Source organism: Podarcis filfolensis (genome assembly GCF_964270895.1).
Source record: "Podarcis filfolensis genome assembly, chromosome: 3".
Lineage (NCBI taxonomy): Eukaryota > Metazoa > Chordata > Lepidosauria > Squamata > Lacertidae > Podarcis > Podarcis filfolensis.
In genome coordinates, this window is record NC_139606.1 from 62,289,703 (window position 1) to 62,317,369 (window position 27,667).

At 42.9% G+C, this 27,667-nt stretch overlaps 1 protein-coding gene across 1 annotated transcript; it reads left to right on the top strand.

Moving 5' to 3' along the window:
* HECA (hdc homolog, cell cycle regulator) lies at nt 1-27,581 on the top strand. The gene is made up of 4 exons (XM_083607785.1): nt 1-650; nt 15,551-16,591; nt 20,775-20,929; nt 21,988-27,581. The coding sequence occupies exons 1-4, from the start codon at nt 419-421 to the stop codon at nt 22,150-22,152; spliced, it is 1,593 nt and encodes a 530-aa protein (XP_083463911.1). The 5' UTR covers nt 1-418; the 3' UTR covers nt 22,153-27,581.
* Nucleotides 27,582-27,667: the final 86 nt, after the last annotated feature.

The following is a 27,667-nucleotide window of genomic DNA, read 5'->3' on the forward strand; positions in this document are numbered from 1 at the left end:
GTCACCAAGGCCTGGCAGGCGAGAGAGAAGCAGGAGGAGGAGAAAGAGGAGGCAGCGGCGGGCGGGGAAAGGAGCGCCGCGGAGCAGGCGGGGGGAGCAGCAGAATCAAAACAAGCGAGACACGCCTTTCCCGCTCGCTCCCTCGCTCGCGCGTCTTCCCGCGGCCCGGCAGCTGGGGTGGGTGTGCATGCGGCGGGGCCGTGGAGAGCGCGCGGGAGGGCGCCTTTGCTCCTCCGCCTGACAATGGAGCTGCAATAAGCTGCGGTCGGTGGCGGAGCCCAGCAGCCGAGCAGCAGCAACAGCGAGAGGGGAGGCAGCAGCAGCCGCCGCCGCCGCCTCCGCCACCGTCGCCTTCTCCGCCTTCTCTGGCTTCCCGCTGCCGCGACCCGCTGCTCCTCCTCCTCCTCCTCCCTCGGCGATGCCGAACCAGAAGAGTAGCAAGGGCAAGAAGAACAAGCGCGCCAACAGCAGCGGGGACGAGCAGGAAAATGGAGCCCTGGCGGCGGCGGGGGCGGCGGGCGGAGGAGCAGCGCTGGCCGCCGTGGTGGCGGCGGGGGGAGCCAGCGGGCCGGCGGCGGCCGCGGGCAGCGCCGGAGGCTCCGGAGGAGCGGCGGCCGCCGCGGGCTCGGCGCCGGGAGACTCCAAGAACGGTAGGCACCCGGGCAGGCCGAGAGGGGGGCGGCCAGGCGGCGCGGGCGGCCGCGCAACTTCTCCCACTCTCTCCCTCTTGCGCGCACCATCTCGCTCGCTTCCTTCCTGCTCCTGCGGATGGGCAGGGCGGGCGGACTCTGTCTGGCGGCGCCCTAGTAGTTGCGAAGCTGCCCGGGCCTTCGATGGCGCAGCAGTCCGAGGATGTTTAAAAAAGAAAGAAAGACCGGGGGGGGGGGGCGAGCGAAAGGAAAGCGCGGGCCCTGCTCCGGTGCTCCGAGGGCGGCCGCAAGTGCGTGCGCGGCCTGCCTGCCCGCGCTCGCCTGGCTTGCAAATGCACATGGCTCCGAAGCGTGCACTGGGAGACCGTGCCTCCTTCCCTTAATTGTACAGGTCCCTATCCCGGCCACCCTCCGCCTCTATTTATTTTCAAAAGCTTGCGATTGACGCTTGGAACCGAAAGTAGGCTGGCCTGCCTTTTCGGCTCCCATGCCCGGCGTGGCGTATTGAGACACTGCTGGGCCCGAGGTGCCGGACTCGCCATGAATGGATTTGAGTCATCCTCGTGCAAGGCTGTGTGTGTGTGTGAAGTCGGGAGGTGCGGGGAAGTGGCCTAACATCTACTAGCATGCTGTACACGTGCGCACCCCGCTTCCGAGGCCTGCAGTTCGGCAGCTGGCCTTTGTTTTAACACAGCCGGAATCGTTTGGTTCTTTTGAAAGAAATGTGCAAATGCTGGGGTGCTGTTTGTTAATAAGACTGGTCGGTAGATATTCCCGTGTCCATACGTTTAGTCCTGACTCTCTCACCATCATGGGCGTCCCTGCCCATCAGTATCTGTTACCTGAGGCATGGGAGAGAGAGGCCCCACTCATCTGCATGCTGTGCAGCGCTCCCCTTACTGTTATTAAACATATTAGGTGCCGAGTAACTAGGTTAGACAGTGAATGCTGAATAAGCATTAGAAGGGCAGAATAAAAATGATTTGTATTAATAGGGCAGGGTAGAATTTTTTGTATAAATAAAGATCCTGTCCATGATTATCAAGTGTGCATACCTAGCTGACCACTCTGAACATGCCCTCGATTCTGAGCAATTGGTGTTGATCCTCAAGCTTTAGCCAGGTTGCTGAGCCTTTTTGGCCAGCTGACTTCATTGTACCATGGTTTGAATTGCTGGGAACAAGTGATTGATTAAATAACTCCTATATCTGCAGCAGGACTGATGTGTGGCTCAGTTGCCACTGTGCCATTGATCTCTCTATACATACCTACCAACATCTGTAATGAACAGGAGCTATTGCTTTCTCTTCTCCCTGACCTTTCCCTGTAGGTCCTGGGTGGAAGGGGGGGAGGGTTGTGCCCATAATGATATTGCATTGTGAGTCCTTCAGGTTTGAGTGGAATGGGATGCCTATTTTGTAGGTGAATTTTCTTCTTTGGAAAGGTACTGGTGGGTGCTTGGATTGCTTTGGTTCAGTGGTGTTTGTAAAAAGAAACAGAACTATTAGACCCATGAATAAAAGTTTGGAAATCAGCGATGTAAAACTTCTGCACCCAGACATGGTTATTTACATGCTTAAAACATTAAGAATACGGTTGGTATTCAACGCTGGTTTTATTTAGAGCAGAGCCACTGAAATCAATGGACATAATTAACGGCATTTCAGTGGGTCTCCTCTGAGCAGGACCAGAGTTGAATACATCTCTAGGAGTTTGAAGGAAATAGGAAGAATTTGTGCTTTGCTTCTCCTGCCTACTACAGTGATGTGCACAATAACTGCTGTCTCCAGTTGTTATTATTAGTGCCCTTTCCAGCAAAACAAAACCAGAAAATTTGCAGTCACCAGGAGTAGCTTTTGGCACAATGCCCACTAGTGATGAAATATAGCAACCCGATAGTTTGCGCTAAATATAGGACAGATTTGGATGAGGTTTGATAGTGCATGTGTGTAAGGATGGCTATTTTTGCATCTCAATAAGGATATGTTCCCAGACTTTGGCTCCTCTTCCTCAAGCTGGCATGTTTCAAAAAGAGTGTGTAGAGAGAGTGGGTGAGTGGGCGAACATGAGAGGAGCAGGAGTGGGATTTGCTCCCTTTGCAACTTGTACACTATTGAAGCTTCTAAAAATTAGGGAGGTACTGTGGTCCTTGCCCCCATCCTCCACCTCCTATCTATTGCACTACTTGGGGCACAAATCCATTTGTTTTTCAAACAGTACTTAGTTTGTTGTGGAGCATCTATATCCTACAATAGTATTAGCTCTCATGTTAATAGGATTTCTTTTCTGATTTATTTTCTTACAGTTTTTGTAGCAAAATTATATTGGGACATGGCCCAGAGGCTCCCTGGTAGTCATCAAAACACTGGTGTGATGCTTGCTGTATGCTTCTGGGTTCCTGACAATTCCAGTGTGCAGATTCTACAAGGCTTGCTGTCTGTTGTAGTGGCTTAGATAAATTTGAAATGTTTAAATGGCACAGAAAGCTTCAAGAAAGAGTAAACACACACACACACACACACCATGAATCAGAAAGCATTTCCTAAAGCTACAGTGTTTTAAAAAATAGATTGTGGTTTGTACTCCTATAAAAAAGTAAATAAAAACATGTGTGCACATTTCTCCTATCATGGTGTAGAAAAATCTCCTATTAAGTTTTTTAACAACTGGCTCAAATTTGCAGGTAAGAATTTCAGAGTTAAGTGTATAGTGTAGTATGAAAATAAGTATCTGATTGAAGATTAGAAGCAGGTGAATGCAAATTGTCTGGAACCCTTCAGGCCCTGATATATTTTCAGCTGAGTCCTGAGGTCAAAGAAACTGTTAACCTCTGCCTGGCATTGTATTCCTCGCTACATCATGCTCACTCACCTTGAATATTTTTTGCATTGTTAAAGCACTTGTGGGTATTCAGATCTGCTAAGATTAATGAGACTATGGGGGAATCCAGACATGCATATCAGTGGAGTACAGAACACTTGGTAACTCACAAATGAATGTGTTCACTGATGCTATTTAAAAGAGAAATCATGGTGTCTTGGATAATATGGAAGTTCTACCTGTTGTGTGTGATCACTGATGGGTCGTTCACATGTGCACATTATAACGATTGTTTACCACCATCAAGTGGTGAGCATACTGTGTGAACTAGCCCTGCATTTGCCTTAGTAGTCTTCTCAGCAACAAACCGAGCCAAAGTTACTATACACTACAGCAGGCTTAATTGTAATGTGTACTATACTGTATTACACTTAACAAAAGATTGCTGTTTAGAATAGGTTTGCAATGAGCTTCAGTCCCTGTTTTATGAGCCATTAACTTGTTAAGTTATAAAAGGGAAGGTACATGTTTGTACATAATGATAAATCAAGAACCTTGACTTAATAAACCATACTTAATATGCAGTCTATGCTCCCACTTTGCTCTTTCAGGAAAAAGAATCATGGTTTGTTTTCCATTAACAACCCAAGATTTGTAAGCCAACAATAAACCTTGGTGCAAGGCTGGCTACCCACCCACCAGCTTGTTAGGGAGAAACAAACTAGGATCCCATATTTGGATGTAACACTAAATTATACCCTTCCTGGTTTGTTTACCCACACATTCAAAAGAAGGGAAGTGGGAGCAATTGTGCTGCATGCGTTAGCCTGCAACTCAAGTCCAGTAAGGTTTTTAAAAGCCAAGATTCTTGGTTTATCACAGGGGTGGCAAGCCCATGGATAATATCTGGCCGGTGACCTGCTACCCCTCCAAAAATTGGCTCTCTTTTCTGTTTACTGAGCTGTAATATGTTGCAATGATGTTGCACCAGAGGGAAAAGAAGAAGACAAGAGTAAATGGAGGGCTTTCTTCTTAATGCAACAGTAAGCTGGGAGGAGAGGTTAAACTGTAATGGGGAGGAACAACAGTGTTGCCTGCCTGCCTTAGTGTTTGTGTGTGTCATGAGGACGTGCATGCACATGTGTGTGCACATGAGTGACTGTGTGTGTGTGCATATGTATATGTATGTACAAGCGTGATTGCGTGTTTTTGCTGCTTTGGCCATGGCCACGGCTGGCATATCACACTTGGAGTGTTGACAATCCTCAGTGTGGCCCTCGGGCCAAAAATAGTCACCTCTGGTTCATTTTTACGTACAAATGCAACCAGCATCTCATACTTTTGCACAACCTGTTTTCTATAACTTGTCACTGCTGTTGTCTTAAGCTTTTAGATCTTCATGAAATGTTCATGGCTGCTGTAGAAGTATATTGTGTTGTCAACTTCTTTTGCTAAAACCCTCTCGACTGGAGTTGAATCTCCTTTTAAAATATACATTGGGTAGATTTCTTTTTTTAAAAATAATGACTTTGTCGATTGTCCATATGTGAGGGATGAGGAAGTCCAGATGTTCCTGGACTACAACTTCCATACCCCCTGCTCACTGGTTATGCTGGCTGGGGTTGATGGGAGTTGGCGTCTGACTATATCTAGAGCAGGCTTCCTCAGCCTCAGCCTTCCAGATGTGTTGAGACTACAGTTCCCATCATCTGTGACCACTGGTCCTGCTAGCTAGGGATCATGGGAGTTGTAGGCCAAAAACATCTGGAGGGCCGAGGTTGAGGAAGCCTGATCTAGAAGGTCACATAGCCCATGTCCTGCCATATATACCATACCTAGGTATATACAAACCTGCCTTATACTAAGTCAGACCACTGATCCATCAAGCTTCAATGTTCTCTTCATTAACTGGCAGTGGCTGTCTAGAATTTTGGACAGGGATCTTTCCAAGCCCTACCTGGAGAGGCCGAGGAATGAATCTGGGACCTTCTGTCTGCAAAGCAGATGCTCTACCACTCAGCTGCAGCCCTTGCCTTTAAAAAATCCCCTTAACTAGCCCCTACTAAAAGAAACGTGCAAGACAGAATGAAATTGTAGAGTAGTTGGACTCCTATTCTACTGGCTGAGAGCTAATTCAAACACGCGACTTTCAGCATGTAATACTGTCTTCTCAAGGCTTTGTACCAACTCAGTATTCAGGTATTGGGTGTTTGAAAACACCCCACATCACTTTATAAGCTTCTGTATGTATAAAGATAGCATGCCACCTTGATTTCCACATGAATGGAGGTTTTGATGTTTTTCAGGGGTGGTATAGGTACATGAGAGGGCTCTACCAATGTGTTGGACCAATTTGGAATGAAGTCTGCTAGCAGAGACTTGCTTTATTTCTTCATAGTTGTACAGAAGCTGCCATTTTTAGCTGATATTAATCAGCATTGCAAAATGTTACAAATCCCTGACAAGTATGGTTTGTTTGTTCAGCTAGTCAACAAAACAACCCCAGACCTGCAACGTTTGCCTTATATAGGCTGCATTCAAGGTTGTCCTGAAATGCCATTCAGTGCTATCTTACAGTTCTCTGACTTAATTATTGTTACTGTTTCTCTGCTTTTGAGCAAGGGTGGAAAACATGCAGCCTTTGACCCAATTTTAAAAGTCTGTGCTTCTACAAGCACTCAGATCAGATCTCCTGGTTGCTTCCTCAGCAGCCTGCTGGGCTTTAAGGAGTAGAAAGAGATGGGGTGACCTGATTCACTTTTGGTTCTGGTTTACCCACTGCTGGCTTTCGTCCTGCCCGCAGCATGTGGTCCCCAACATACTACTCCTGAAGAAAGGCAGCCATCAACAGACGAAAGGTTGCCTGTTGCTGCTTCAATTCGGAGTGAAGGCTCCTGATTGTCCCTCTGCAAGTGTGGGGCTCTCACTCTTGATTGTTCCTTAGCAAGCATGGTTTGCCGTTGGTACTGTTAGATTGGGTGCTGAATGCAAGCTGCTTTGGTTTGCTTGGGATTGGAGCCCCCTGATGTCAGATGATGTCATATGATTAACAGCTGGGCAGCCATGGAGGGTTGGCCGTGATTGCTTAGACATTGGGCCATACGTGGGCTGATTTCTGCGATGTATGAAACTATCTCTGGATCCGTTCCTGTAAGTGACTGAAAAAATGTTGTATTCATTATACAGTACTTCCCAGAATTGCCTCCAGAGGCTGTTGTACTATGGGGATGGAAATGAACTTTCAAAGTTGAGTGGTGAGCCAGCAGATGAAAATGAAAGTACAGAGCAATTCTAAATCATGGTTTGCTTATTCATACACGAGAAGGTTCAAGCTGAGGTGGTGTTTGAGTTGAGTATATGCCGGCTTGTTAAATCCATCCACTGTTCCTTGTCACTTGGACAGAAGAAGCTCATGCAGCTTTTAATCCTTCTCTCTCAATATATGGGCAGTAAGGAACGTGCTAAGGATGCACCAAAATTCCCTGTTGCAGTTCATGCTCTGGCTGGGATGCTAAGAAGCAGTATTAACTGTACTGTTAATTATGGGTGCGTGTATATAAGTGCACATGCTTGCCTGTTTGCAAGGTGGAAAGACTTGGAACCATCTCCTGCTCAAGATACAGCTATCATTGGGTCACTATCTTAGAGGAGAGGGCAGCAGTAAGTTAATGTGGATCTGAGTTGAAGATCAGAGATAAAGCAGCGCTGGTAGCAAAGCTTGTGTGGGCATCTAAGAAGTGCTTGGTCCAAATCAAAAGCTGGAAATTGGGATCTGTTCCGCTCTTGGCAGTAGGACTTTTGTGTTGATAAAATGTAAAGGGGGAAAGTGTATATACCATCTTGAGCTCTTTGGAGGAAAGGGTGGATATAAATGTAATAATAATAATAGATTAACCCTCCTAATAATAATAATAGATTAACCCTGCATTGCCCATTTGGAGATTTTGCTGATGGGGTGTGTGTGAGGGTGTGTGTGCAGATGTGTGAGTGTCTGCCTATGGTTCATCTGTCTGGCAAACTTCGGTCCCAACCAACTTTTGGACCCCACCCATCACTGGCCTCCTTCTCTTGGATTGATGGCAACAATAGAATCTGACCTTCAGGATCAAAAAAGGTTCCCTACCCCTGGCCTGGAGAAGAGAGGCACGTGGATGAACCAAATACTTGTCATTGACAGCAGTACTTGGTTTAACCTGAATACACCCCATTTAGAACTGTTTTCTTTTTACTGTTGTAAATGGAATACATTTGCATTCATCCTTCTTTCTATAGAAGCTTGATTGCTTTTAGAGCTCCTGTGCAAGCACTAACCTGTTTTGAGTTTTTTGAGTGATCTGATTGAAGGGGATTTGGCTAATGCAACATTTAAAAAGTTGCTTGTCACTTTATAGTTACTAAAAGCTCTGCTGTTGCAAGTTGTAATGTATGTGTTACCTAATTAGGCCTGTACTTAGCTGCTCCTTTTACTATGTCTCTTTTAAGAGCTCGTGTACGTACTATATTTCACCTCATAGCTGTTGTACAAAGATGTAATTGCTGTTGTGGTTATAAAAGCTGAGCTGAATGTTTCTCATTTCTAATCTCAAAAGTAGTGATTTGGGAGACCCTGAAAATCTATCGTTTTTACCTTTAGCCTCCATGGCTGGGTCGGTATTTGCAGTTTATCAGCCTTTTGCTGCCTCAGTAGCTGCCCCCCTTTCACTCTCCTCATGTGATCCCACCTAATCAGATCACTGGATGTGATGATGCTACAATCCTGTGCATCCATTCAGACTTGGCTGCTTACTGCACTAAGAGCAGATCAAGTCCATTTACAGAGAGGCAAGGCTTCCTATTCAGGTCACAATCATGGATCACAGAACTAATATTTCTGCTGTCCTTTTGACACAATTCCTGAAAAAACTGCCCAAATGTTGTGTGCTTTTTTAACATCCTGATTAAAGTTATAGCAAAACAGGAGAAGTCCCATTTGGGCACAATTCTATTACTTATATTTGAACGATTACAAACTACTTTAGAAGCAGTAGCTGGTGGTAAGAGATAAGCAAGAATCTGATCAGGCAGCTGCTGTGGTTTGGGAACAGCAGCATTCTTTGGGAAGATGGCAGTTTCGACTAAGTCTAATTTATTGAGTCATACAGTATAAACCTAACACCACAAAGGGCAGATGACAACAGTTTAAAATATCTAACATTAAAGGTACCAAGTGAAAACAGCAATGTTCTTACCTGCACACTCGAACGCACACACTTTTTATACTGTCTAATAATCTCCCTCCCCTTATGCTAGATGGGCAACTGCTACCTTTTTGCAAGCTATATCTGATCATTCAGGTATGTGGAGTGTTACTTTGTGTAAGACTTGGCTTTTTATGAACAAAGGTGGTAAAGAAAATTCTTAGAATATTTACTTCAATCTTCAGATCACCTATTTTGGAAGTTCTGAGATAGATTTGGGAAGCAGGAGTTCAAGACAAGAATAGTGTAATGTTAAATTCCAGAGCTCACTGCTTCCTTGTCTTCAGAGAGCTGCATGTTTTCTGAATTCCATGTTACAAAATTGCTTCCAACTTATATGCCAATCTAAAGCTATTTTTTCTGTTGAATATCACTTCATATTATCTACAAATCCTTTCTGAATAACTCTTGTAAGAAGATTGCTTGACTTACATCATTATCTAGCCTCTTGTATTGCTACTGCATAGTTGACATGTAAAATCAATCTCTATTCACCTTTCTTACAGGATGCTACAGATACATATTAGGCTTTCTTCATAATTTTGTAAGAACACATCTCTGTGTAGTTTTCTGGCCCCATCCCACCCCAGTACTTGGCAGTTTTTTAAGTAGATCAGATGTCAGGGCTATGTGTAAAGAAACTATGACCTTATTGTGTTCCCAGGGGTTAATGTCCAAAACATAGTCTTGAACAGAGTCTCCCACCATTCCACACATTAGAAGAAGTGTGTCCTCATACTGAGTGTTAATAACATGCATAGATGCAAGAAACATGACTCATCTGAATCTGTTTCCCTTCATCCCGTCTCATTCTTACAGGCAAAATATGTCATAGTCCCTTTGCCACCAGGTATGATAAATGGGGATTATAGACCCCTCTAGTAGTCTACACAATTTAGAGTGTGATGTTGGTGAGGTAAAGGTAAACCACTGAGTCTCTTGGGCTTACCAATCAGAAGGTCAGCGGTTCAAATCCCTGCGATGGGGTGAGCTCCCATTGCTCTGTCCCAGCTCCTGCCAATCTAGCAGTTCGAAAGCACACCAGTGCAAGTAGATAAATAGGTACCGCTGCGGTGGGAAGGTAAACGGTGTTTCTGTGCACTCTGGTTTCCGTCATGGTGTCCCATTGCGCCAGAAGCGGTTTAGTCATGCTGGCCACATGACCCGGAAAGCTGTCTGCAGACAAACGCCAGCTCCCTCATCCTGAAAGCGAGATGAGTGTGCCGCAACCCCATAGTCGCATTTGACTTAACCATCCAGGAATCATTTACCTTAACTTTTTTTTGCCTTGGTGTTGATTTTTTCTGAGCAGCACATGTACTTGGGTTTGGTGCTGAATCTGGAGTGAGAAATGGTTTAAAGTGAATACCTTTTAAAATATAACTGAAGAACAGTTTAAATGTGGTCCTAGGCAGGCTACAATTGTTTCCCTGTTCTGCATTGTGGTCTTAGGAGGTGTTCTGGTACTGCATAGTGACTGAGGTCTTGATTTAAACATGAATCTGGCAGCTTGGAGTTCTACACTTGTAAGCATTTTAAACTTGGCTTCATGTTAAATTTGGCTTCATGTTTTAATCAGATTTCATAGTTCATGGCTTACGTTTATTTGCATGCTAGGCAGTTTTCAGTGGTTTTAACAGATTCTGGAGTGGCCAGTTGCTAATGTGGCTTCTTTTTGAAATACAATTTTCCAGCAAAAAATCTGTTTATGCAATTTTGATGTCGCATGTATTTTGTACCTTAGGACCACTCGTATCTTGATAAAATTTAAAATGCCTCTTCCATCCCTCTTCCAAGCCCCTTCTTCCCTTTCCTACTGGATTTGTTATGAACGATTAAAAATAAAATAAAACTTTTAATAATACACATAATAAAATAACAGTGTTCAACACCTTATAGACAAGATTTTATTAAAACCATTGGGGGGGTGGCATAGAAATAAATAAGATTACAGTACAATCACTGCTCCTTTGCTACCCCCAGCCCCTACTTCATAGGGACTCTATGGGAAGTCAGCTATGTCCTGCTGGTCCTGATTGTGGAGATGAAAGGATACTGATTTTGCACACACAATGATGCTGTTGTTGAATAGCAAAAAGCAGCCTTCCCTGCACCAGGGAAAATGTACGAGGCAGCCACACCCCACACTCTTGCATGCACATGCAGTCACACATGCATCTCTCTGTGTGTATGTCTCTCACACCAAGCAATTTCAGATACACACAACCACACAAATATGTCTCTATTACCTCAGGTACATGTCTTCCTCTCTCACATGCACCGCCCATGCATACAAACTTCCTCTCTCTTGCACACAAACACACCCCACACTCCCTCTCTGCCCAACTACATCTGACTGCATCAGACTACACATACATGCACAGCCCTTGGTTTCACATGCACACAGAAAACATATATATCCTTCCCTCCATCAAACATCTTCTAAAGCATCTCACCTGTATATTTGGGTATACACCTCTTCAAGTTGTTTCCAGTTCTCTCTGTTGTTTGCTTGCTGCATCCACACAAACCCTGCTGTTAGTTTTAGTAGTCCATCCATCACATAGATTTCTGTCGCCATGGTCTGTTAATATTGCAGGGTTTCCATACCAGCACTGCTTTTGCTCCATCAACCTGAGCTTTCTCTTGCCGCATGCCCTGCATGTGTCCGTTTCAACTTTGCAGTCTTTCCCACTTGCTCTGTAACTTTTTATCTTTGTTGGGTCCAATTATTAGTTTTTCTTTATTTTAATGATGTACCTAGCATTGCTCATTCCAGGGCATGTTTCATTGTTCTTAACCTTTTCATGTTTCTTTGTCTCTGCTCCATAACACACTACGGGTAATATACACGAAATGAATGTGTGTATAGCTTTCAGATCTGAGGAGACATTTTCATTTTTCATTATGAAGCTGAGTTTTCCAAAGGTGGCCCATTATTATTTCCTCCCCCCCCCGCTTTATTTCCACGGTTTGATATTCTCTCCCCAGTATATATGTTGTTGTTGTTGTTTAGTCGTTTAGTTGTGTCCGACTCTTCGTGACCCACGGACCAGAGCACGCCAGGCATTTCTGTCTTCCACTGCCTCCCGCAGTTTAGTCAAACTCATGTTGGTAGCTTCGAGAACACTATCCAACAATCTCGTCCTCTCTCGTCCCCTTCTCCTTGTGCCCTCCATCTTTCCCACCATCAGGGTCTTTTCCAGGGAGTCTTCTCTTCTCATGAGGTGGCCAAAGTATTGGAGCCTCAGCTTCACAATCTGTCCTTCCAGTGACCACTCAGGGCTGATTTCCTTAAGAATGGATAGGTTTGATCTTCTTGCAGTCCACGGGACTCTCAAGAGTCTCCTCCAGCACCATAATTCAAAAGCATCAATTCTTCGGTGATAAGCCTTCTTTATGGTCCAACTCTCACTTCCATACATCACTACTGGGAAAACCATAGCTTTTACTATACGGACCTTTGTTGGCAAGGTGATGTCTCTACTTTTTAAGATGCTGTCTAGGTTTGTCATTGCCTTTCTCCTAAGAAGCAGGTGTCTTTTAATTTCGTGGCTGCTGTCGCGATCTGCAGTGATCATGGAGCCCAAGAAAGTAAAATCTCTCACTTCCTCCATTTCTTCCCCTTCTGTTTGCCAGGAGGTGATGGGACCAGTGGCCATGATCTTCGTTTTTTTAATGTTGAGCTTCAAACCATATTTTGCGCTCTCCTCTTTCACCCTCAATAAAAGGTTCTTTAATTCCTCCTCACTTTCTGCCATCCAGGTTGTGTCATCTGCATATCTAAAGTTGTTGATATTTCTTCCGGCAATCTTAATTCCAGCTAGGGATTCATCCAGCCCAGCCTTTCGCATGATGAATTCTGCATATAAGTTAAATAAGCAGGGAGACAATATACAGCCTTGTCGTACTCCTTTCCCAATTTTGAACCAATCAGTTGTTCCATATCCAGTTCTAACTGTAGCTTCTTGTCCCACATAGAGATTTCTCAGGAGACAGATGAGGTGATCAGGCACTCCCATTTCTTTAAGAACTTGCCATAGTTTGCTGTGGTCGACACAGTCAAAAGCTTTTGCATAGTCAATGAAGCAGAAGTAGATGTCTTTCTGGAACTCTCTAGCCTTCTCCATAATCCAGCGCATATTTGCAATTTGGCCTCTGGTTCCTCTGCCTCTTCTCCCTCTTTTTCTTCTTCCTCTTCCCAGTATATATTCCTCTTCCCCAGTATATATATATTGTCCTAAATAGATGTACAGCGGTACCTCGGGTTACAGACGCTTCAGGTTACAGACTCCGCTAACCCAGAAATAGTACCTCAGGTTAAGAACTTTGCTTCAGGATGAGAACAGAAATTGTGTGGCAGCGGTGCGGCGGCAGTGGGAGGCCCCATTAGCTAAAGTGGTACCTCAGGTTAAGAACAGTTTCAGGTTAAGAATGGACCTCCAGAACGAATTAAATTTTTACCCTGAGGTACTACTGTCTTCTTTAATTTGCTCTGTTTCCATCCAACATAAACACCACAAATCTCTCCCGTCTCTCTATCACAAATTACACGTACGTATCTCTCTCAGTCACAGATGCATAGAAAACAAACTGTGAGAGAAGAGGAACAGGAGAGGCAACAATGAATGTGAGCAAAGAATGAATGTGAGCAAATGCAGTTACTTGCTTTTGTTTCAAGTTGAGATGAGGGTAGTTTACAGGTTTCAGAACATGGCAGTCTGATCCATTAGGGGTTTGTTGTGTTGTTGTTTAGTTGTTTAGTCGTGTCTGACTCTTCGTGATCCCATGGACCAAAGTACGCCGGGCACTCCTGCCTCCTGCAGTTTGGTCAAACTTATGTTAGTAGCCCATTAGGGATAGCTAACCTTTTTGGGGATGCGTTCCGCATTAGCCCATGGCTAGTATGCTGATTCCCATGGTGCAAAAGTGGGTGTTACCAGTCTTTATTGAATAGTATACATACGCAACCTGGGAGTTCCATTGAACTAAATGTAACATGTATAGAATTGCATTTGTAAAAAGTTTACTAAATAATATATGATCTGCTGTGCCTTCCTAGTAGGGCTGAAATTAATTTATTAATTATATCAAATGGATCGCTTTAAATGACTTGAAAGTTTGAGCCATTTAATTTAACTTAAAGTATGTAACTAATCAGGAAATGCTGGTTTTTTTAAAAATTAAAAAAACCCCTATTTTGTATACAAATGTTTCTAAAATTGCAAGTTGTATGGATAATCTTAGAAGAGGCATTTCCTCTTTTTATCTCGCATAGGAAAGAATATATCTTCTGGGGCACCTATGCAAAACTAGGTTTGAGCCATATGCAAATTTAATTGATTTGGATTTCTTTAATTGCCAACTTTGCAATGGTTCACTAGTTTCAAGGACTGTATAAAAAGGGGTGTTTCCTCTCTGAGCACTTCTTTTACTTGGGTGCTAGTGGATTTTATGGTCTCGATCTGGAAGAATTAGTAGAACCTGAGCTAGCCACCTTATGTTTTTATGCAAGATATTTAACTCAAATTATTTCCTCATACCTCTTAGTCTTCCTAAGGTACAATTTTCTTCACACCAGGAGGTCTAATTTCTGAAAGTGAAATTGCAAAGACTTTTACTGTTGGAAATCTGTGTTTTATTAGAACAGCTGGTTGAAGTTCATCAAGTGTATTAAAGGCCATGGGAAATTCTGACATTGGAATGCACAAGCATGTTTTGTTTTTAGTATTGTAGAGCTTGAAAACATCTTCTCACTCTTAGGCTTGTCTTTGCTTAGTCGTAGACACAGTTTTTTAAAAGGTGGATTTAACCCATATGGCTTGATTGAATAACTTCTTTATGACATGCACAGTTTGGAGAAGATAGCAATCAGAGTTTAATCTTGTTTCTGATTAATTTTGGGCTCTAAAATAAAAACATTTAGGATGAAATAATGAGCTGTGGGTCCTTTTATAAAGGATGCATTATGTTTAGGCAGCAATGCAACACAGAACTTGTTAAATTATTTTGTTACTAATTCAATGAACACAGTGTTGCAATTGATAATGTTACTTAATGTTGTGAGTCATCTTGAGAATTTTGTTACAGCGTGGGTTGTATAAACACCCTAAATAAAATAAATAATTGTTGAGCCTGGTGTCTTAAACAAGACATTCCTGGTGTCTTCTGGTGGAATTTTCACTTAGTCACTGTCGAGAGCAAAACATACCATATTTTTCTGTGTATAAGATGCCCCCATGTGTAAGATGACCCCTGTTTTTTAAAACCCAAAATTAAGAAATTAAGTTGTTTAGCTTTTTTGGGGGGTGGGGGAGGTCACTTCCGCCAATTGCTCACCCGCCTGCCCCCCACTGCTGAATGCTTGCCACAGCCACTGCCAATCGTACACCTAGCTGCAGCCACCAATTGTTTGCCTGCCTTGCCATAACTGCCAATCGCCTGCCCAGTTGCCACAGCCAAAGCCAATCGCCAACAGGTCTTGCTGTATCCACCAATCACTCACCCAATTGCTGCTGCCAATTGCCTGCTTGCTGCTGCCATTAATCACACGTCCCCTCTCTGCATTCACTATCCATGTATAAGACGACACCCATCATTGTCTTATACACGGAAAAATACTTTAAGTGGCTTGATATCTCCCTTCCTTGAAATGATATGGATCCCCCCATTACACATTCCTCAGTTTGTAGAATAGTACCAGTGTGTTCATGCAGCTTCATTTGTGTACCAGAAGCCCTGGATTGTCTCAGGATAACTTGTTCTTGAACCCTTTGAATAACAATGGCAGATACTGATTGCATACAATACAATTGATACATTTATCTGTTCTCTGTCCTGCAGAAGCTGCTTGTGCTACCCCACTGATATGTAGCTTTGGACGGCCTGTTGACCTCGAAAAAGACGACTACCAGAAAGTGGTATGCAACAATGAACATTGTCCCTACAGCACTTGGATGCATCTTCAGTGTTTTTATGAATGGGAGAGCAGCATTCTGGCCCAGTTCAATTGCATCGGGAGAGCAAGGAGTTGGAATGAGAAGCAGTGTCGACAAAACATGTGGACCAAGAAGGGATATGATCTCGCCTTTCGTTTTTGCTCTTGCCGGTGTGGACAAGGCCACTTAAAGAAAGACACCGATTGGTACCAAGTAAAACGGATGCAAGACGAGAAGAAGAAGAAGTCTGTGTCCGAAAAGAGCACTGGGAGGTCAACCTCGGAGTCCTCGGAAGATGTTAAGAAGTGCAGACCTGCCAACAAACCGCAGAAAGGTTTAAACCACGATATCCAGCGGCGGCATTCGATGGATCGGCAGAACTCTCAAGAGAAAGGCACCGCTAGCAGTAGCTACCCAGTCCGTTCTCCCTGTGGTTCTCCAGGCCAGTCCCCTCCCGCTGGCTACTCTGTCCTTGCCCCCACACATTTCAGTGGGCCTCGCTCTTCACGATACTTAGGAGAATTTCTGAAGAACGCGATTCATCTAGAACCTCACAGGAAGAACATGGCCAATAGCGGCATGTTCCGGAATGCCCACTTTGATTATGGGGCATCTGGGCTACAAGCACATAGGTCGGGACATTTTGATGCCCCTGTCCAGTTTTTGAGGAGGCTTGACCTATCTGAACTTCTTGCTCACATCCCCCGGCATAAATTGAACACTTTCCATGTTCGGATGGAAGATGATGCCCAGGTTGGTCAAGGAGAAGATCTACGGAAATTCATTCTTGCAGCGCTCAGTGCCAGTCACCGAAATGTTGTCAACTGTGCATTATGCCACAGGGCATTGCCAGTATTTGAACAGTTTCCTTTGGTGGATGGAACCTTGTTTCTTAGCCCATCAAGACATGATGAAATTGAATATGATGTTCCCTGTCACCTTCAAGGTATGGGTTGCTTCATTTCTTAATGAAAACTTTGCAATTTGTATCTCATTTACTGTGCTGCGATTTCTGGCAGAAATATACCTTACCATGGAACTGTGTTTAACTGCAGAGAAGCTCTATACTTGTTCAGGTGTAAGAGAAAAGGAAGAATGTTAACACAGGAGTGGGAACACGGGGATGAAGATGTTAGATCCATCTCTATCTCCATCAGTCCATGCTAGTTACAAGTCTGAAGTGGGCAAGCTGCTTCTACTTGTGAAAGTCCTTGTTACAGAAAGGGGGTTCAAGATTCGACATCACATGGGTTGTCTCCTTGAGAGGCTCCTCTGCTTCATACAGTTGAGGACAACAGGGATTACAGGGATGGAAAGAAAGTGGATCTAGTGTTGTGACAGTGGCCTTTTCATGTGCCATATTCTCCGATTTCTCTTAACACCTGAGTCGGGCTAGTATGTGAAAGGAATATGGGTTGCTTTGCTCTTTCTCTGCCTACTGTTAGGCCTCAGCCCTCAATTACAGACTTTTATTTACGCTCACAAACATGTGGATCTCTGCCAGGGATGAAGTGATATGGGTAGAAGAGTTGCTGGGGGTGGGGTGGAATGTCCCTGCAAAAGAAGTGAAAAATGACATGGTTAGGGACAGGAGAAGAAGAATGAAGTGGTATGCCATGATGGATATATGAAAGTTCAGAGAATATTTCAACTACGTGTTCATAGAGAGGAGGAAGGTAGAGGTGGTGGTTTTTAGTTCATTGTGACTCTGGTTCCCTGTATCTACGTTGGGCAGTGTTCAAACCAGAGTTTGAAAACTACTTCAGATCATAGTTTGAAGTTGCGTGTTAACCATAGTTCACCCACTTCGTATGTCATGAAATCTGCTCACAAGGATTACTCTTGCAGCATGCTCACAATCCTGGTTTAGAGGATTGCAAAATAGTTTGTGAATTGGACCCGTCTGGAGTGGCCAGAGTGGTGGGGCACACTGGCAGCCTCCAGAAGGAAGATAGGGTTTGAGTAACCTGGGTATTCTGAATTGGGTGGAATTGTATAGACATTGCACCACTTTCCTGCTTTCACATTTGAATCTTCTCTATATTTACACACCCAGCCCATGTACAGATTGATTCATTTCTTGTGGTCTGAGCTTTTCTTTTATTTCCTGGAACTGAGCTAAAGCAGTGACTTTGTGGTATGGAGAAATGGCATACTTTTTGGTCAGTGGGATACTTTTTGCGTTTCCTGAATACTTCTCTTCTCTAAGGGCTTATATGATTTTCTGTTCTGCCCAACCAGGACATCTGTGTAAGACCTTTATTTCATTAATTCATACTAACCTAACTTGGCAGATGTTCATGGCAGCTAAATAATAATAATAATAATAATAATAATAGTAGTAGTAGTAGTAGTAGTAGTAGTACCAATAGCAGCTTGGAAGAAATTACATCTCTCTTCCATGATTTTGTTCTTCAAGGGGCTCAAGGTGATGAACATAATTAGTTTTAAAAGTTTGGTTAGCTAAAAAAGCCAGTTTAATAATCCATGGATTGAACTTGGCTTGTTTCAAAACTTACTAAAGTTTCTAGTAAGTCAGGATTCCTGGTTTGTACTACAAGAGGAGCTGCTCTTCCTTCAAATGGAAGCTAATCTCCACAGAAGTCCTTTTCCTGGCCACGCGGGAGGAGGAGAACAAGGGGAGGGTGCATTATGTCCATGTACAACTATGGTTTGGATCGATGTGTGAAGAAAGGTCAAAGGTCATGCAATGCATTTGATGCTTGAGTGGGAATTCAGACTCTGGTCTCTTAGATCGTAGTCTGGCATACGTGCTAGCTACTACACCCGACTTCCTCAATCTCAGCCCTCCAGATGTTTTGAGACTACAATTCCCATCATCCCTGACCACTGGTCCTGCTAGCTAGGGATCATGGGAGTTGTAAGCCAAAAAAATCTGGAGGGCCGAGGTTGAGGAAGCCTGTACTACACCATGCTCACTTGTTGGTTCTTAGTGCTGTTGATCTACATGATTTACTTTTGTAGCATAAATGCTAAACATATTTTCTGCAGAGTTAATTTTAGACAACTTCAATGCTTGCATTTTTTAAATGTTTAATCATAAATTAATATTCTAATATTAAATGTTTAGATCTGAACATTCACATTACTGTTTTTAGAGAGTAACCTCTGCTGAACAATCCACAGTGGTAGTGAAGTCAGGAATTGCCGATTAATAGCAAAGCAAGGAAGTGGCTGCTGCTGGTGGGACTGGCTGTAGGGGAACCAGCAGGTTGAGAACTACAATCCTACAAAACCCAGTTCATGAGAATATTTTGAAAAATCTCTCTCTCTCTCTCTTTTTTTACTTCACCGGTACATTCTGGCCAGTGTTTTAAGACTGTTGCTTACTAACAGTCAGAGTGTGAGCTACTCTTTGAATAGTTTATAGTCCACTGTGTAAAAGGCTTATATGTAGGTTCCAAGCTTTGGATGCACTCAATGGGTTTTAGCCAAGGAAATCATTTTGTTCACAGAAGGCGTTCCACTTTTGCAGTGCAACGCCCCCTCCCTCTTCTCCCAAATCCGTTCTGTTATTTTCTTCACTTGGTGAAATTTTCGTAAGACAGAAAGGCAACTGACCTATCAAATTATGCCAGTCATGGAATTTCTCAACGTATATATTGCATAATCAGATCAGAATAGCCATGCTAAATCATGGCAAAGCTACATTTAGGCAAGCATCCTGTCTTCAGCAGGTCCAACCAGAGGGCCTTAGGAAGCTCAGAGTGAGGACAAGCTCAGGGTAGACATCCCCCATTTGTTTAGAGTAGGGCTGAGGCATCTGTGGCCTGCCAGTTACGGTTGGATCCTGTTAGCCCCAGCCAGCATGGCCAGTGGCCAGCGGCCAACCATCATGGAATTGGAGGCTACTTCAGAGGCATGTCTATTCCCCGTTTCTAGTCTAGAGCTGCTGGTATCCGAGGTAAACCTGCCTGGCTAAATCAATTCTTCTGTGGGCTACCATGACTGGTCACTTTTAAAACTCTACAATAAACTTTTAACCTTCTCGTATGCTAATAGCCACCATGGTACACAATGATGAATTCCACCTATTCTGCAAGTTACTGTTGATTATGTTAACTTCCTGCCTTCTTTACAGGATGAACTCCACTGTTTCAAAACAGAAAATCATTTCTCTCTCTGCCTTTACAGGCCATTTATAATCTTGCAAAGTTTTATTACTATACCGCCTAGTTTCTCTCCCATCTACACTTTAACAATTCTCAACCTCTTGAAGCGGTGTCTCTCTCCCTCCCCCTCCATAGGCAAAGATACTATATTTCCCTTGTTAACTTCAGTGGCTGTCGTTAATATTCTAGAATAAAAAGTGGGATGTGAGAATAACATTTCATGTTATTCATATATTTTTGGAAAAGTAGCGTGTGAGATTTCATGTGCCCGTTATTTAACATGCCAAATAGGAGCACGGAGGGGTTCCTTTATATGTGCCAAAAGCTGGGTATTTCTCAGTAATTTTATATGTATATAATTATTGCAGTACCTCAGTAGATACATCTAAGTAGATACATGCATCTAGGTACAATTTCCAGAAATTATTAAGGTACTTTCAGAGCACAGGCCTAAAATTTGGTAAACCTGTTGTGAAACATACCTGTTGTATAACATACACAGTTAAAAAGGGCAGCTTTGCATTATATTTTTTTAGATATTATATATGGCACAAAAATGAGCTTCAGGGAGGTTTTTCTTCACTTGGTGAAAGAAAAGTGCCTTTATCACAAAAGTATAAAATCCACAATACAATATTAAAAACAGCAAAAAATAAATAAATGATAGTACATTCTAGAGTTCAGGATGCTACCACATTCTCATTTCTACACACACAGTGTACGTCTCTTACAAGTAGAACATGGGATCTTTCTCTGTCTTTCTCAAAAATTTCCTAAGATCTGCCACTATAAAATGGCCAAACTAACCATAGATGGATGAAATACTTCGCTATTGCAGTTCCAAAGTACTTGGGGAGCGGTAGCTGGAAATGTCTGGAAACTGGAACTTCCCCTTTTTCGTTTATTGTACCCAGGAACATACCTAACGTTTTCAGAATGCATTTTCTTACCAAAAATGTATTTCAGAGTACCAAATCTTTGTTTTCCTCTTTACAGGAAGGCTCATGCACCTCTATGCTGTTTGTGTAGACTGTTTAGAAGGAGTTCACAAAATTATCTGCATAAAGTGCAAGTCCCGGTGGGATGGAAGCTGGCATCAACTGGGAACCATGTACACGTATGATATTCTAGCAGCGTCTCCCTGTTGTCAGGTTAGTATACAGAATTACAGTTTCTATCTTATCTCTAACTAGGCAGAAAAGAAGAAGAGTTAGATTTCTGATCGGTAAAGTAAGACACTTGAGATTTCCATTCAATTTATCTAGATAAAATGCATCGGGGGTGGGGGAGAGGGGAGGGCGGCAATAATTAGAAAAGATGCAAGGAACCACTATATATATGTTATGCATGGGGGTTTCCTGAAAGCCTTCTGATGAGGGAGAGGCAGAGTCTGTTGCATCAGTGGGTCCCTCCTTCCTGCCTTGTTCCTTTTTATACAGCTGAATGCTTGAAAAGGGCCCATAGATTTATTATCTTGGTAACAAGAAGGTCAGAGACTAAGACAGAATACATAAAAAGGCACTTCCAATCCCTCCCTACTCAGGACTGATTCTTACTTTATTTCTTTGTATTTCGGCACATGTACCTGAAAACAAAATAGATGCACAGCCTTTCAAGTACGAAAGGTAGGCATATGTAGAAAGCTTGTTGGAAAACCCCCGCAAAACAAATCCTGACACAGTTTCTCTTTCGGTGTTTCTGGGCTGCATGCAGCACTGCATGCACAGATTTCTGCTTGCACAACAGAACTTACTTTTTCCTCTCTTATCCCTGCACCCCTCCCCAAACCTGCCCCGGAGGGTCCCCCCAACCCCCTGGAGCAGAGTTTGAGGGTGTGCTGGGAGCTGCAGGGGAGAGGAAAGGAGGAGTAACTTCTGTTGTGCAAGCAGAAGTCTGTTGCACAAGTGCAATGGCAACTTTTGATACCACCCTCTGCTGTTTTTTAATCAAATATGTCTTTACTTCTCTGTTGCACAAGTAGGCAAAACAGTTTTAAACAACAACCCTCTGTTTTAAGTCTTAAAAGAAACACATGCCTGCCTGACTCCAAACATATATGCTATTCACACTTACTGGGGCACACATGTCTGCCTGAGTGCAAAGAATTAAGTGAGAATCTGTATCAAGTTCCTGGCTGAATTGTATGCGAGTAAATGATTTTTGAGACATCTCTTGTTTTGTCTCCCTGCCTCCCCACACCCTCTTCCAGGCTCGACTGAACTGTAAACACTGTGGGAAACCTGTTATAGATGTACGTATTGGAATGCAGTATTTCTCTGAATACAGCAATGTTCAGCAGTGCCCACACTGCGGAAACTTGGACTACCATTTTGTGAAGCCATTTTCGTCGTTTAAAGTTCTGGAGGCTTATTGACAAAAGCTTTGCCATAGTAATAGCTATTTTATGAGTATTGTTCCTTTATTTTACATATCTTTTATAAGATCTGTTCTGTGAGGGGGAGGGGAGGGGGCTTATTTTTTTTTTCTAACTGAAAGAAAGTGCAGCAGCTTTGTGTGATTGTGTACATGTGTTCCTAATGTAGATATGTGTCATCAAAACCGTGGTCCTCTTGCCATGATCTCAGTTGAAGGCAAGGGATGGGGCAACAGATTGTCTCTCGCTCTCTGCGCTCATCTAAGCAGGGAGGGGGGGAACACCACTCTCTTCTAATTAGGGCAGAGTAACTTCAAGACATGGAGAGAAGTTATAGAAACCAGCGACTGGTTCCAAATAGATTTCTTTTCTTGTTGTACGTGTAGATTTGGAGGGAAGGGGGAGATCTTCATAAATGGCTCAAAGAAGTGGATGGAAAATCCTATGACTGTCCTTACAGATGGATGGAATATTATCTATGGAACAGGGTGATAGGACCTCCTAGCTAAGGAGCTCTTTGTCGTTATTTCTGCCCTGGCCCCATGCACTCAAATACACTCCACATCCCAATGTGATGTGTGGGCCACTGAGAAGAGAAAGAGGCATTCTGAAGGGTCTCAAGTTGGCATAATCTCTCCATGGTTTAAACCACAAAGCCTCACATCTTACCCTTAGATCCACTCTGTGCATTTGCTGTGTCTGGATGAGGTTGGTGGTCAGGCTGGATGAGATCCCAGTGTTTGCCTCTTTCGTAAGAGAAACTCCCACGTTGTTGTTCCCTGCTGAATTTGCTACCGTCATCCCTGGGAGCAAGATCTTGTCTTGATAGTATAAGTAGTGCTAGCTCATATACTTTGAGGTTCTGTCTGATGAGGTGAACTTAAAACTTTGACAAATGAATGTAATGCTATGTCAGAAAATGCACTGTTTAAAACAAAAAAACAACCCCCCTTATTTTTGCATAGTGTCTTCCTGGAGTATATATTTGATAATCGGAGCTACTCTCACTGACAGATCATACTGTTTCTGCTAACATTGTAATTCTAGTAGTCAGGGAAGTTGCTTCTACCAAAACAAACACTGAGATTTTAATTAGTTGCATTAGTTCAGCTTCTTTGAAAGCATTAAAAAAAAAATCTTGCGGTTCTCAGAAGGATTATTGAGCTCAGTGCAAAACCTGTTATTAAGAGGTTCCGTGCATCGGTTGGTTTGACCCTTTTGTCTCTTACTGCACAAATGTAGGAAATGAGGTACAAACCAAATGGATTGTGTTGCTTAAAGTGGTCCACTCGGATGCCTGAATTTTCCTGTAGGGTAGATTAACTAAATGAAATACTACATTTTAAAGAACATAACCCTTCACTCGAGCCAAGCTGGTATGCACCAGTGGTACAGGGTTTGTCCAAACATCCCATTTTAAAAAATAACTAGAATTGGTGTAAGCATGCCCTAAGATTGTGTGTAGGCTCATGTGTAAATGGGAATTGTGGAATCAGCTGGGATGCCTTGGAATGGCAGGCTAAAGGTTCCAAAGAGCATCTTTGGATCACAGAATGGGCTTCTGTTTTAACAGGTCTTTGTGCCATATAACAAACTGCAGCACTTTGTCATGTAGTAGTGCCCTGAAGACCCCTTGGGTGCATGGAATTAAATTCCATCTTTCTTTCTTTCTTTCTTTCTTTTTGCTTGTTTGTTTACCCTGGCCATGATCTAGGTGGTGCTAAAATATGAAGGTAGATGCTACTTTATTTTAAACCAGTTGACTTCTACTTTTGGATACCTATTTTGAAATGGCATTTTTACTTAACTTGTAAAACCTGTAATTTAGCATTGGGTTGAGGAATCCAAAGTGAAATTAATGAACTGATTGATTTTTGCATTCCCAGTAGATTCAGAATCAAAACCAGTGAGATTTATGAACAAAAATTTCACATGATGATAGTATTTTAATTCTTATCATAGGCTCCTTATGATTTTGTGCAAGATGTTTGGTTTTTAAAGGAGGGAATATGTTATCTTTTAAATTCTGATTGTCTGGAGTATTTTGTTTTTTGGAACAGATATTGAAAATGGATGATCTGCTTGAAAACTTTATGGGACTATTATTCATAAAATAATTTCCTAAGAGAAGTAGCTTAAATTACTTTCTGTAAATTAGCAGAAATGTCATTGTAGCCGGTGGAACACATAGGCCACTACATTGTTGCCTGGGTGTTTTATTTGGATGGAGTGGGGTTAGCCATCCCCCTTGTACACTGCAGCTCTGATCAGATCTACCCCCTGAGCTGTTTTTAGGTGCAGAAAATGACATGGGAAGAGCAAATCACAGTTCATCAATATAAGGTTGATCCTAAGTCATTGGCACAACCTCAGTGCATGAGAATACACACTTAAGCTCCATGAAATTTACCGTAAGTGGATCTAATCAGCCCAAACTCCCTACTGCATAATAGACACTGTGTAGCTTGGCAAAATATAGTTTGCAAAGATGTGACTCCTCCATTGTACTTAAGGCAAGTATGGATTTAAAATGAGTCACACAGTCTCAAAAGTATGCAAAAACCTAATAAAGTGAATATATAACACACAGTACGCTGCCTCGTAAACTAAGGCTTCTGCTTAATATTAAAATGTCCAGTCCTTGCAACAGCTCTGACTGTTTGAACAGCTGATGTAGTCTTTGGATCAAAATAATGCTACTTAGAATTCTCACTTCCCAAAATACTCACTTTCATATATATTTTTCTTTGTTAATCAAGAGGTCAAAACAACTGCAATCAAGGCGGGTCAGCTGCAATTAAGCTTTTGTTTGTTTTCAGCTGAAGTGGATATAAGCATTTTCAGATTTTATCTTCCAGTTTGTATACTGCATACAGCTAGGCATTTTGGATGGATTTCAAATCATGTGGCACTGACTGACTGTTCTGCATCTGAAGGGAAGAATGGTGGCGGTTCTGTCATTGTATGCCTCACTATTTGAGGCCTGAAGCTCCTTCCAAATTTGCATTTTTGATTAGGTTGCCCTCAAGAAATCTGTGTGCGGCTCACAGAGGCCCTGAGCTTACACTTAATGTGCATGTTTTATATGCATGCTTAAGCCCACACCTCTGCAAACAGCCTCACTGTTCTGCAGTTTGTACACAGAAGGCTGTGCTCAGTAAGTAGCTTCACAGAACGGCCATTGAGAGGAGGGGACAGAGGGTGTGCCAGACCTCCACTTCCCCTGCTTCCTCAACAGGAACTGCCAGGAGGCCCTGTTGCCATAGCTCCTAGGCCTTCCACGCACCTATATTGCCAAGTGGCACTCCATGGGGAGCCAGATTGTACTCTCAAGTTGCTGATTCCTAGAGTTTAAGGTAATGGTGGCACAAGAGTGGTAGGAGTTGGTATCTGAAACTACAGATGACCATGACAAGGGAGATTCAGGCTAAGTTTTAATATTCCAGCCGGAAAGTGGTAAAGCAGATCATACTACCAGATTTAATTTGCCTTTTAAGGAGGAGTCATAATTTATGGGTCTAGCCCATCCAAGGCTAGGTAAGGTTTTTAACTCCTTGTTGTTTTAAATCGGTGGCTTTCTTACGGACACTTCGATTGCACTGACGAAAACGTAACAGACCCTGTTCAAATGCATCTTCCCGGGTGCACTGGAAAGTGGCACTTGAGACCCTCAAAGATGGAATTTCAGTGTTTTCTGAGATACCACTGCATAACTCTGTGTGTCACCATCTAAAAAAACCAGTATTTGCAGGAATTAAATTGCAAGGACACAGTGTTAATCAGATGAAAGGTTAGGCGCTAAACCAAGAGGCCTGTGCGAAAAAGGATATCAAATTTTGCCAGCAAAAAGTACCAGTGGCTTTATGTGCAACAAATGTGAGTAACATGTTGCACATAAAAGGTGCAAGCAGTTTTATATTAACAGCATGCACAATTGTCCACTGTATTTTAGTATGATCAGAGTATTTTTGTTTTGAAACCAGCTTAGCCATGAAATTCTATATTTTAAGGCAATTGTCCTTGAGTTAATATGGGCCTGGCTGTCTTGTTCTGTTGCTTAATGTAATACTTCCAGGCAGCGATGGCCAACTTGGTGGTTTGCAGAAGGTGCCTGGACTGCTCTCCAGGTTACAGCCAGAGTGCAAGGCATGATGGCATCACTTCTCACCTGCCTCCTCATGCCACTCTGCTCACACATCCTGATGGGAGGAATGCCTGTCAGGTAAGCAGTGGCTCCTTACCTGCTCTATTTTGGCCTGGCCAGCCTCACATAGGAAGCAGCACTAATCTGGCAAAAGAAGCCTTCAAGGAAGATGCACACGTTTCTGTACCTGGTAAGCAATCCTTTCTTCAGAAGCTGAGAGTTACTGTGAATCTTCTGCTACGATTCTCATGCTCTGTGGCCAAGCTGCCTTGTGGGGTAAGACAGTTTCATGGCAAGGGAGCAGCGAAGGCCTCTCTGGGAACTCCTGGGTTATATTGCATCGGGGAAGTCTTTATTTTTCATCCATTATTTGTTTTAGTGAGAAAACAGACCCCTAAATTCCATGCCCATATAGTTTCTCCGCAAAATATCAGGAAGCTTTTGTTTACTGAGGCACTCACATTGATAAAGCTATGCCAGAAACATGACAGAAAGCTTCGTTTATCACATACCTCTTAACACGTTGAAAATGGGTGGGTTTGGGTTTTTTTGGCACTTGCAGATATAAACTAAGTTTTGTTCCTACTATTGCTATAAAAAAGGCATTGGGAATCAGATATTGGAGTCTCTGATCACTGCCATGATCTCTGATCACTGCCAAAACTGGGACTAATGGGAATTTGAATTGGGCAACAGGTGCGTCCATCTCTGTTGTAAAAGTACATTTAAAATGGTATGAGGGAAAAGCGCAGCAAATCTACATGCAGTCCTAAGATGTTTAGCACCAGTAGAGCCCTAAAGTGTAGAGCTTGACTTCATCTAGTATGATTCTGTGGCAACAATCAAACAAGGCCCTGCTAATCCGTTAAGTCTACCTAAGACAGTGTCAGATGGTGGCTTTTGTCTGTTAATAACTAACACATGAAATGGGTGGATTTCTGAGAGCAAGGTTTGAGGCAACATGTGATTCTGTCAGTGTGTTCTGTTGATGGGAAGACATGTTGCAAGTTTATGTTCATTTCTCTCTGATTTTATTGTACGAGGTATTCAAGGACAAAGTTGTGAGGTTACAAAGCCAGCCCCGCTACATTTGTCAAAAAAGCCTTTTTTTCCAAAAGGAAAAAAAACAAAACAGTTTTGGATTGCACTTTTGCAGAGGAAAGAATATGTACATAGCAAATGAATGTTGATGAAATTTAAAATAATTGGTTATGATGCCATTTTTGTGTGGTGTTAAGTTTTTTGGTTGTGATTTATCTGTAATAAAAGAATAAATTGCAGTGAATTGTGTTCATTATTATTGTGTGGTGTCATTGTACCTCAGCCCAGTATACCTGAAGGAGCGTCTCTACTCCCATTGCTCAGCCTGGA

Excerpts from the sequence above, each read along its gene's own strand:
- HECA (XM_083607785.1), top strand. The coding sequence starts at position 419 with ATGCCGAACCAGAAGAGTAGCAAGGGCAAGAAGAACAAGCGCGCCAAC. Across the intron at positions 651-15,550 it reads GCCGGGAGACTCCAAGAACG|AAGCTGCTTGTGCTACCCCA; the intron begins GTAGGCACCCGG and ends TCTGTCCTGCAG. Across the intron at positions 20,930-21,987 it reads CAGCGTCTCCCTGTTGTCAG|GCTCGACTGAACTGTAAACA; the intron begins GTTAGTATACAG and ends ACCCTCTTCCAG.